The sequence below is a fragment of the Oncorhynchus gorbuscha genome, linkage group LG05, assembly GCF_021184085.1.
Source record: "Oncorhynchus gorbuscha isolate QuinsamMale2020 ecotype Even-year linkage group LG05, OgorEven_v1.0, whole genome shotgun sequence".
Taxonomy (NCBI): Eukaryota; Metazoa; Chordata; class Actinopteri; order Salmoniformes; family Salmonidae; genus Oncorhynchus; species Oncorhynchus gorbuscha.
In genome coordinates this window covers 80,559,339-80,571,315 of record NC_060177.1, presented here as the reverse complement: position 1 = coordinate 80,571,315, position 11,977 = coordinate 80,559,339, and the positions used below count along the sequence as shown (strand labels likewise).

The 11,977-nt window shown below is 41.7% G+C and overlaps 1 protein-coding gene across 1 annotated transcript; it reads left to right on the top strand.

Moving 5' to 3' along the window:
* The first annotated feature begins 224 nt into the window (after window positions 1-224).
* LOC124036564 (UPF0600 protein C5orf51 homolog) lies at window positions 225-5,725 on the top strand. Its single transcript, XM_046351285.1, has 6 exons — window positions 225-377; window positions 1,339-1,448; window positions 3,693-3,839; window positions 4,205-4,336; window positions 4,451-4,565; window positions 4,725-5,725. Exons 1-6 carry the CDS (start codon window positions 284-286, stop codon window positions 4,958-4,960), a joined length of 834 nt encoding a protein of 277 aa, XP_046207241.1. The 5' UTR covers window positions 225-283; the 3' UTR covers window positions 4,961-5,725.
* Window positions 5,726-11,977: the final 6,252 nt, after the last annotated feature.

Genomic DNA, 11,977 nt, shown 5'->3' with positions numbered 1-11,977 from the left:
TTGCTATTTAACGCAACAGTGTATGTACCAAAACATAGGTAGAGTCGAAAATGCAATGGATGCACAACTAATTTTAGATTTTTATTCGGTTCATGGAAACATAATTGAAAAAGTACATTTCGTGTTTATACGTCACAACGCACAAATCCGTTTGATGGGAAAACGCTCATATTTTCTTAATGCAGATTTTAGAATAGTGGCATGAAACCTGCCCCAGATAATAAAATAAACACGTTCACCATGTGAATGGATCGTCATAGCGTCACGTGACAGTGTTTTAGTCATGGCGGACGACTGCAGAAGACAGGCGTTCGAACTGGAGAGAAGGATTTTTGAGTTGGACAATAAGTGCGCCAGCCTCAGAACCGAGAAACAAGGTAAGGTGTACACTGTTAAAACAATAATGTGTAATGAAAGGTAGCTAATGTCGATGCACCTTCAGTTTGTTCAGTTGAAAGTTATTCTCATCTGGTTTAGTTAGTTAGCTACGTTAGCTAACGTTACCATATCACCAGAAATATTTTATGATAAAACCCAGACCAAGGTAGATAAACTAGCTAGTCAGAGTTGAAACAACAACAGTAAACAATATGACTCATTGCATACATTCACTAGCTAGCTATGTTTGCTGGATAACGTAGCTAAAGTTAATGTGATTAGCCACGTTAGCTAGTTAGCGAGCTAACATGGTCCCTAACTAGTTAGCTAATTGTTTTACATTTTGTTTGTTTACTTCACTTCCTTTGGCAATGTAAACCTGTTTACCATGCCCAAAAAAACGTTTTGAATTCAACTGAATTCATGTGGTACAGTAACGTTAGCTAGGTAACGTTAGCGATAGCTGGCTAACTGGTGTTAATGTGTCGACAAAGATGCTGAGCTAGGGTATTCAGCCGTTACTTTTCAAACATTCAATGCGTAATGTTATTGCAGATTGCTTGACCAATATATCTAGACTATTCTGGGTTCTTGGATGTATTAGCTAGGTACCTAAAAGTGTTCCACTTTGTGTATGTTCTTGGCTTACTGGCCAACTATTATTTTCCAATGGACTTGATTTTGTCAACTCTAGTCTAGACTGTCATAATACTGTATACAATGGTGGCCGGATGGACATGGCTAGATCATCTTCTTTATTGACTATCTCAAAGGGCAGCTACTTACATTTTACACCATTATCATGTCACTGTAAAACACATTATCAACAAGTCCATAGAAATGATCAGTGTGTTTTAAACTAACACGTTAAATGATACATTAAACTCTGTAAGCATGAGATGTAATGTTTGGACATAGTTAGACCTGTAATACATATTAAACAACTGTATTTTCTCCTAGATGATGACTATTTACAGAATGCTTCTTCGATACTAGACAAGTTGAAAAGCTTTTACAGACAAGGGGGGGAGAGTAACAGTCTGCCTAAACTGCTTCAGGATTACACTCAGGTATTGCAGTTCATTGAATGTTAATGTAGTAGCTAGATTCTAGACAATGTTTTAGGCTTGGTGTGAATTCAAATGTGTTACCATACCATCCAAGTTCCCTTCATTTCTGATAATCCTGTTCAGTCAGTCAGGTAGGTAGGCAGGCAAGTGGCCTGAATGTAAATGGTAGACTTCATGTGTTCAGGCCTTGTTAGTTGCAAATAGGTAGCCTCGTAGAACCAAACAGATTGTTGTTTTTGGTGATATATGGCAGGCCCAGCATGGTTCACGAGGCAAGCAAAGTGTCATTTTGTGTTCAAGTAGTTATTCCACCTGCTGTTTTGAAATAGGATAACAGTATTCTATTTTGTTAAGTCATTCATATCATCCAATGACGCGAGCCTGAAGGTGTGAAAGAGCCGATACACTTGTTGTCCTTCCTTGACGCGGGAACTTTCAACTGACTACTATCCTCTGTGATAGACTCGGTTCACAAATTAAATGCACCATTCCTCATGTCCTTGAAGTAGCCCAATCACTGCTCTGGTAGTGAATGGAATGTTTTTTTTTCATCCTTTCACCTGTCAGAGCGTAGAAAATCAGTGATTACTTTCAAATGAAGAAATGATGCGAAGATGCACTTTAAAAAGTGGGATTATTCCACAAATGTGGAAATCTAGAAGAGTTCAAAATATTAGTATTCCAACTTCAAAGTGCAGTGCTGATGATGAACCAAGTGACTTGTGCTGATGATGAACCAAGTGACTTGTGCTGATGATGAACCAAGTGACTTGTGCTGATGATGAACCAAGTGACTTGTGCTGATGATGAACCAAGTGACTTGTGCTGATGATGAACCAAGTGACTTGTGCTGATGATGAACCAAGTGACTTGTGCTGATGATGAACCAAGTGACTTGTGCTGATGATGAACCAAGTGACTTGTGCTGATGATGAACCAGTGACTTGTGACTTGATGAACCAAGTGATGATGAACCAAGTGACTTGTGCTGATGATGAACCAAGTGACTTGTGCTGATGATGAACCAAGTGACTTGTGCTGATGATGAACCAAGTGACTTGTGCTGATGATGAACCAAGTGACTTGTGCTGATGATGAACCAATGTGACTTGTGCTGATGATGAACCAAGTGACTTGTGCTGATGATGAACCAAGTGACTTGTGCTGATGATGAACCAAGTGACTTGTGATGATGATGAACCAAGTGACTTGTGCTGATGATGAACCAAGTGACTTGTGCTGATGATGAACCAAGTGACTTGTGCTGATGATGAACCAAGTGACTTGTGCTGATGATGAACCAAGTGACTTGTGCTGATGATGAACCAAGTGACTTGTGCTGATGATGAACCAAGTGACTTGTGCTGATGATGAACCAAGTGACTTGTGCTGATGATGAACCAAGTGACTTGTGCTGATGATGAACCAAGTGACTTGTGCTGATGATGAACCAAGTGACTTGTGCTGATGATGAACCAAGTGACTTGTGCTGATGATGAACCAAGTGACTTGTGCTGATGATGAACCAAGTGACTTGTGCTGATGATGAACCAAGTGACTTGTGCTGATGATGAACCAAGTGACTTGTCCTGTTGATGACATTGACATAACGCCCAACCCACGGTCTGTCTGAGTTATCCGCATCATCCACACCCATCATAGCAGAGTTGTAGACAGCCTGTTGGAGACACAGAGACATTTGTCTTGTTCAAGGTTGTTGGCCCACAGTCTGCAATTCACCTGCATTAGAGTTGAAGGCCGGCCGACCATGTTACTCTTGTCATAAATGTTAGCGAAAGAGCATGGCTGAATAGATTAATTGCAAAACTATTACTGTTTAATCATATTTGTGTAAAATGTAGCCATTTCTTTTATCTCAGTATCAATTAATTTATCGGTAACATTAAATTACCTTACTGTGAATTTTGTTTTAAATTATGGTTTTAAAAAATTAACAGCTTCTTAGCCAATAATAATTTCTCAAGCAAGAATTGTTCTAAGACGGTCTGAGTGGTAAGGGGAAAACTAACTGTTGGCAGAGGTTTGGAACTTTTTTATTTATTGGTCTATTATTAACTAATTTACTGCATGGTGATGTCACCAGAGTTCTTACACTTAAAGGGAATTATCATCATTTTCACAGTATTATTCCAATCTCATAGTGTGGAAATGTATATAAAACACAGGAAATTACATTTGACTGCACTGGGCCTTTTAAAAGTAATGACACTAGTGTGTGTGTAGGTGATCCTGGACATCACATTCTATGAGGAAAACAAGCTGGTGGACCAGGAGTTCCCAGAGGACTGCTCACCCTTTAAGATCCAACAGCTGCTGCAGGACCTCACAGAGCCAGAGGTGTTGGCCGGTAGACTGGTCCCGGCCCAAGAGGTGTGTGTGCCTTTGTGCAAAAGATATTCAGCCTGCTCTTCAAGGGCAATGCATGTGCATAGGGCCTTATACCCTATGCATTGAGTATTTTGTTCACTACATGAAAATAACAGCAGATTTACACACCATACACACACCAGTGGAGGCTGCTGAGGGGAGGATGGCTCATAATGGCTGGAACGGAGTGGATGGAATGGTATCAAACACATGGAAACCATGTGTATGATGTATTTGATACCATTCCACTTATTTAGCTCCAACCATTACCACGAGCCCATCCTCCCCAATTAAGGTGTCACCATCCTCCGGTGACACACACACACACACACACACACACTGTTTAGTGACAGTTGTCCTTGTTCCAGGTGCAGTCAGTGCTGGGGCTAGAGGTGTTAGAGTGCCTCTACTGGAGACGTGGAGCACTGCTTTACATGTACTGCCACACACTCCACCAACGTAAGCAGTGGATCAAGAAGAACAAAGCCACTTTCCTCAAGGTATGGCCATTTAACTTTACATAAAGTCCAAACTTGAATTGTAGTTCAACTGCTACTATTAGAGTTGGATTCCTTATGCCTGTTCTTCATGCAGTGTTGTCTGTCTGGTTTCAGTGTCTTCAGGAGGGTGTACGTTACCTAATGAGGATGCTGCAGGTGAGGAACTCCGTGAAGCTCAACGATGGGGTGGTGTTTCACGACTCTGCTACCGCCAACTTCCTGGCTGAAGGTAAACATAGAACCACTATATGTTATACATGTGTTGTGGCCTGTTTATTTTGTTAATGTTACATGTTTGTTTTGACATTATCCAGACAAACTTTTTCTTAATTTCTCATAAAGGGATGAAAAAACATGGTTATTTATGTTTTTATTTATTTTTCAATAGGCATCTTCTCAGACACCCACCTGCTGACGATGATGTACATAGGGGAGATGTGTTTCTGGGCAGTGAAGTACGAGGACTGCAGCGTGGATTCCACGGAACGCAAAGAGGACCGGCTTCACTTCCGGGACATTGGGACGCAGATCCTGCACAAATATGTGCTTGTCTGTGACGGCCCTCTTCAGGGCCAGGGCTGGAACACAGAGAATGCCAAGGAAATCTTAAGCATCTTACAGTGAACCGGGGAGGGCTATGGGTACAAGTTTCCTTTAGGCACTGATCTGGGATCAGATTATCAAACCCCACATTGTAATGCTAAGCATTATGGGAGGAGGAATTTGATGGATCAGTTTCTAGGGTGAACTTCTTTCTGTTCTGAAAGGCTCTGGCTGACTGATGGGATGAAGTTTGGGGCAAGGGTAGGTAAAGAATGAAGGGCTAGGGTAGGGAGGGATGTTAATGAAATGTGAGTCTCCCCATCTCCTGCAAGAAGCACTTATCTTCCAGATTTCAGACTGTTGGTTGGGCATGTGTTTTGCTCTGAGAATGTGGTAGAATAATAATTATATTAAAATAAGATTATTAACTAATTAAATTGTAAAAAAAAAAAAAAAAGGATTGAAGATGAATCATAATCTAGTTTGTAATGAAACATTGCACAGCAACTGTTTTTTATTTATTGTTTTAATTATTTTTGTTATGTTTTAAATTAATTGCATTTATATATATATATTGAGCAGAGTTGGTGACTGAATTATTCATGACCATTTTCGAGTATGTACAGTTTTTTTGTTGTTGAAACATCTGCTTTGTAATATGCAATTTTTTTTTTTTTTTCTTAAAGAAAATTGACCTCACTTGGACAAATAGTAATGCCCCAGTGACAGGAACTTTGATATTTTGATAGTATGCATTTAAATGCATATTCTGTGTTCTTTTTGGAAGAAAAAAAACATTTCATATTTTTTTTTGTCGTCATTGAAAATAAATATGTTGGATTAAAATGTGTAGTTTAAAAACAAAAAAACAACTACAATAACCACAATGCACCTCTCCAAGGTAGTGAGTGGGGAATTTTTGTAAACTCGGGAGAATGATCGTGGCCTCTAGTGGTCCAAAGGCAGATTTAGCATGGGCAGCGCCATTGAGGGCTTCCGCCGTTTTAAAGTAGTCAACTGAGTGGGGATTCCTATGGGCTGTAGCCGTAATGGTGCTGCCCATTCTATCACAGACATAAAAATTACTATTCTCTATGGCGGCAACAAGAAATGTCAGATTTGCTTTCAACTTCTTTTTCACAGTACCGATTTGAGCTTTGATAAGTAATGTTTAGCACATTGAGGATAGCTTAGACGCCTTATTGTCACATCGAAAGCAGGTAGGAGTCTAGTTATACGAAGTCTCAGATGGTTCAGAGACGGGTGCTTCAGTGGAAGGAAATACATCAATGATCAAGAGCATGCATACACCAGTGAAAATGCACCGGCAGGCTTTTGGGTCTGTTTACCCGGTTACGTTCTTAACAAATAGTAATTACTCAAATGGACGACGACAAAAGGTTCAAGCCAAGTTTATTTATCCCATTGGGTCATACAGCTGCAGAGACAAAATACAAGTTACACAAGAGTATATACTGAACAAAAACAATTATTTTAATGAGTTAGTTTATGTAAGTCAGTCAATTGAAGTAAATTAATTAATCCCTAATCTATTGATTTCACATGACTAAGAATACAGATATGCATCTTTGTCACAAATACCTTAAATGGGTGGTGTGGATCAGAAACCAGTCAGTATCTGGTGTGACCACCATTTGCCTCTTGCAGCGCAATCTCCTTTGCATAGAGTTGATCAGGTTGTTGATTGTGGAATGTGCCACTCCTCTTTAATGGCAGTGCGAAGTTGCTGTATATTGTTGGGAACTGGAACACACTGTTGTACACGTCAATTCAGAGCATCCCGAACATGGGTGACGTGTCTGGTGAGTATGCAGGCCATGGATGAACTGGGAAAATTATTATTATTTACAGACCCTTGCGACATGGGGCCGTGCATTATCAAGCTGAAACATGAGGTGATGGTGAGTGGTGAACGGCACGACAATTGGCCTCCGGTTCTCATCACGGTATCTCTGCATTCAAATTAACATCGATAAAATGCAATTGTGTTTGTTGTGTTCGTTATGCCTGCCCATATCATAACCCAACTGCCACTATGGGGCACTCTGTTCTCAACGTTGACAACACTTTACATGTTGCTTTGATGTTTTTGTTCGGTATATTTACACTTTCCGAATTGGCGGAGTCACCTCCTTATATGACTAAAATAAACAATCCATCTATGTTGCTTGGCAAGAATTCAGTATTCCTCTTGTTGGTATTATCATGGCCCTGCCTACGTCTAGAACCTTCATGGGTGTGTATGTGAGACAGAACTGTAGTTAGAGGGTCGATGTGGCGGCCCCTCTGAGCTCCTTCCCAGAGGTTTCTTCTCTCTTTAAACTGTTGACCTTATCTCGACTTGACTTCCTCAATCCCTTCTGGTACCCACTTCACCGAAACTCGCCTGCCTTATCAGGAATTTACTAGATTGTTGCTGTTTACCACCTTCCGGATAATGCTCAATGGTTACTGCAGTTTAAATAATGCCCTGCCCAGAAAGCTAATTTCCATAGAGCTCGTCTTCAAGGAGTGAATGGGAGTCAATTGGGCGCCAGCTCAAAAACCAAACATAAGCATGAATTTCGTCAACAAGAAATACAAGGTTACAAATATTTTCCGAGATGTGAGACAATTAACTTTTTATCTGTATAGTTTTGGAATCGTGAGATTACGTACTTTCGAGGGAAATACGCAGGTTTCTTGACTCTGACTGCTTGACAACTAGCTTAGCAACCGCGTGATGCAGCATGACAACATGAAGCGATTGGTCGACAGTCTGCTGGGCGAGGCGTTATTACGTTCCTCCTTTCAGTGCCCAAGGGTAATTCATATCTCCTCCTTTCTCTAATATATCTGTATGAACCGGATGCAAACCGGATATAGAAGGTCCATGAATCTGCGTATGCGAACAAGTAGCGGTTCGTGAGTAAAATCACTGGTGAAGCCAGGGGGGGAAGCCTTATTACAACCTATTTGTTGAGATAAGTGTTGTTTGCTCTTCATTATTCTGTTAGTTAACATGCCTTGCCACCGTCACATATTAGGCCGTCATTGTAAATAATAATTTGTTCTTTAACTGACATGACTAGTAAAATTAAATTAAAATAAGCAACGTTACCGGGAGCGCGGCACAGGGGAAATATCAACCTGCACAAAGGACGAGATTGAAATTCATAGAATTTTCCCCCTTAAGCCATATTCTGAAGTATTGCTATAGAACTTCGGTTATGTAATTATTACCCCAGCATGTCTGTTTTTCCAGAAGGCGATTCCGACGGGATTCGTTTTACGGAACTGCCCGTCATTATTTTTTTCCCGCATTCACAATTTACCATTATGACGGAAGCCTGGAGGCTCTTCTAGGTGTGAAGATATTTAATATGTCTAGGGACATCCTAATATTGGCCTAATGGCATTCAGTTCGGAGAAAGTCCAAATAATAATGCATATCAATAAGAACCGTAAACCGAACCTACGCAGATATTTAATTAACTGACATTTGTCAGTGTATCAATTCATTGACACGATATCGTCCACCTCATATTTTAAAAGAGAAGAATGGCACTAGGAAGGTTGATATATTACAGAACAGATCGTTCATCTATAGGCTATGTGCATAGCACTTTGTTTTAAGCATCAATTTGTTCTTAACCAAACTGAGTGCAGCACCTGTTCAACTGTAATATCCCTCAAAACACGGGGATGACGATTTGCACGGGATAAGTATTATCAGAGGACCTTGGAGTTTGTCGAAAAAAAATGTTTTTTAGGGCTGAGATGATAACCTTCCGGCCAAGTAAAAATTACTGACGTGGCAGATTCGGACGGTACTAAAATGACAAATGCGGTGATTTATGCTCGTGCACATAATTATATTACCTGAGCTCCCCCAGTAAAACTCTTCCAGTTAACAATATCAATGTTTGCCTTTACTGTGGGAATTGTGGTCGAATCAATGCAAAATTAGCCACTTTCAATGCAACATACCCGAAAACCAAACAAGCTATGCAAGTTATTTTGTTGTAGGCAGAACGCATCGGAATATGATTCTATTACATCTATATTTAAAAAACGGTGTGGCAGAACCAATCAGAGCTGCATTAGGCCTATATGCAAATAGACCATTGCCATATATGGATCTGTGCCATTTTCTTTGAACTGGACTGTGTAAACAGCATGATAGGTCATGAGTAAATGTGCTTGTTTTGAGATCAAAGCGAGAGCTGCACATTTGTTCATATCCTTTGCTAGTTAGTGAGTTATTAGTCCAGTTATAGATCATTTGTAGTCAGCAATGGGCACAACACATGTGCATTTCTAGACATCTTTGAAAAGGGAGCCAGGTAAAGAGCTTTTTTTTTGTCTTGAAGGGGTGATGTTGTATTTTGAGACGGTCTTGAATAAGCTAAGTAACCAGTATGCAGAGGGTAGCATAATGTGTCTGATTCTCTGTAATAATGGTATGGGAATAATAATGCATATTATTTTGTAAAGTGGTTTCTTGCATCAAACACAATATTTTGAGTCACCTTATCTGAAGGACAAGTGGATAAACAGTTGAATGTTGAGCCTTGTATGTTTTTTTTCAAAAGACTCATGGAATGTAGAACCTACATTGAACACCACACATTGGCTGCTACTGTAGGCTGAATGATAGAACCGCTATTTCCATATTAAAATGTTATGTTTTTTTTATGGGAGGCCACTCTGGTAGGCCTACATTATTATTAAATAGCCGACTTGACCACTGTCAGAAACTGTAAATTAAAGTGGCTACAGCCTTACTGTTCACAGTAAACGGGCGCTGGAAGTTGCACAGAATTTTCACAATATTCAAGTTTGAGCTTAGCAGACTTGAAATTTGCTCAGTGCATTTATAAGGGAACGTTGCATTTATGCCTAAGGCTGAGACAATAAGAAGACAGTGGCAGAATAAATTCAACCACACCTTTGTTTCATTACAAAACTGGAGAGAAACATGTGTCCGGTGGAGTCCACAAAGCATATAGCATGTAACACACAGTTACATGACCTACAGCATGGTCAAACAAGTTAATGTTGCCGACACGTAACACTTTTTTGGTTACTACATGATACCATATGTTATTTCGTAGTTTTGATGTCTTCTATTCTACAATGTAGAAAAGTGTTTTTTTAAGTTAAAAAAACCTTGAATGAGTAGGTGTGTCCAAACGTCTGACTGGTATTATGTGATAAGCAAAATTGACACAGTTACAATAGACATCCACCATATTGGTGTTACCTGAATTTTGTTAGCTCACAATAAACAGCTCAATGCTGAGTAAAGAAGGTTAGTACTGTACAGGGATGGTGAAAAGTATTTAAACCATCCTGCAGAAGTAATTAGCAACCAGAAGAGGGCTCTCTTGCGTCACACTAGTGGTTGCCAAACACTTCCATGCTGTGGTTACGCACATTTACATTTACATTTAAGTCATTTAGCAGACGCTCTTATCCAGAGCGACTTACAACTTGGTGCATTCACCTTATGACATCCAGTGGGACAGTCACTTAACAATAGTGCATCTAAAACTTAGGGGGGTGGGGTGAGAGGGATTACTTAACCTATCCTAGGTATTCCTTAAAGAGGTGGGGTTTCAGGTGTCTCCGGAAGGTGGTGATTGACTCCGCTGTCCTGGCGTCGTGAGGGAGTTTGTTCCACCATTGGGGGGCCAGGGCAGCGAACAGTTTTGACTGGGCTGAGCGGGAGCTGTACTTCCTCAGTGGTAGGGAGGCGAGCAGGCCAGAGGTGGATGAACGCAGTGCCCTTGTTTGGGTGTAGGGCCTGATCAGAGCCTGGAGGTACTGAGGTGCCGTTCCCCTCACAGCTCCGTAGGCAAGCACCATGGTCTTGTAGCGGATGCGAGCTTCAACTGGAAGCCAGTGGAGAGAACGGAGGAGCGGGGTGACGTGAGAGAACTTGGGAAGGTTGAACACCAGACGGGCTGCGGCGTTCTGGATGAGTTGAAGGGGTTTAATGGCACAGGCAGGGAGCCCAGCCAACAGCGAGTTGCAGTAATCCAGACGGGAGATGACAAGTGCCTGGATTAGGACCTGCGCCGCTTCCTGTGTGAGGCAGGGTCGTACTCTGCGGATGTTGTAGAGCATGAACCTACAGGAACGGGCCACCGCCTTGATGTTAGTTGAGAACGACAGGGTGTTGTCCAGGATCACGCCAAGGTTCTTGGCGCTCTGGGAGGAGGACACAATGGAGTTGTCAACCGTGATGGCGAGATCATGGAACGGGCAGTCCTTCCCCGGGAGGAAGAGCAGCTCCGTCTTGCCGAGGTTCAGCTTGAGGTGGTGATCCGTCATCCACACTGATATGTCTGCCAGACATGCAGAGATGCGATTCGCCACCTGGTCATCAGAAGGGGAAAGGAGAAGATTAATTGTGTGTCGTCTGCATAGCAATGATAAGAGAGACCATGTGAGGTTATGACAGAGCCAAGTGACTTGGTGTATAGCGAGAATAGGAGAGGGCCAAGAACAGAGCCCTGGGGGACACCAGTGGTGAGAGCGCGTGGTGAGGAGACAGATTCTCGCCACGCCACCTGGTAGGAGCGACCTGTCAGGTAGGACGCAATCCAAGCGTGGGCCGCGCCGGAGATGCCCAACTCGGAGAGGGTGGAGAGGAGGATCTGATGGTTCACAGTATCGAAGGCAGCCGATAGATCTAGAAGGATGAGAGCAGAGGAGAGAGAGTTAGCTTTAGCAGTGCGGAACGCCTCCGTGATACAGAGGAGAGCAGTCTCAGTTGAATGACTAGTCTTGAAACCTGACTGATTTGGATCAAGAAGGTCATTCAGAGAGAGATAGCGGGAGAGCTGGCCAAGGACGGCACGTTCAAGAGTTTTGGAGAGAAAAGAAAGAAGGGATACTGGTCTGTAAAGCCTTTGAATATATCTTTCTGCAGCTTACTAACTAAACAAAAGCAATGTTGTTCAGCAAAAATACAACATTCTCACTCTACTCCACCAACAGGTTAGTGCAGTGTTCCTTCATCCTGATCCTGGGGAATCAAAGGGGTAGACTTTGTATTTTTCCCCTAGCTCTACACACCTGATTCCACTA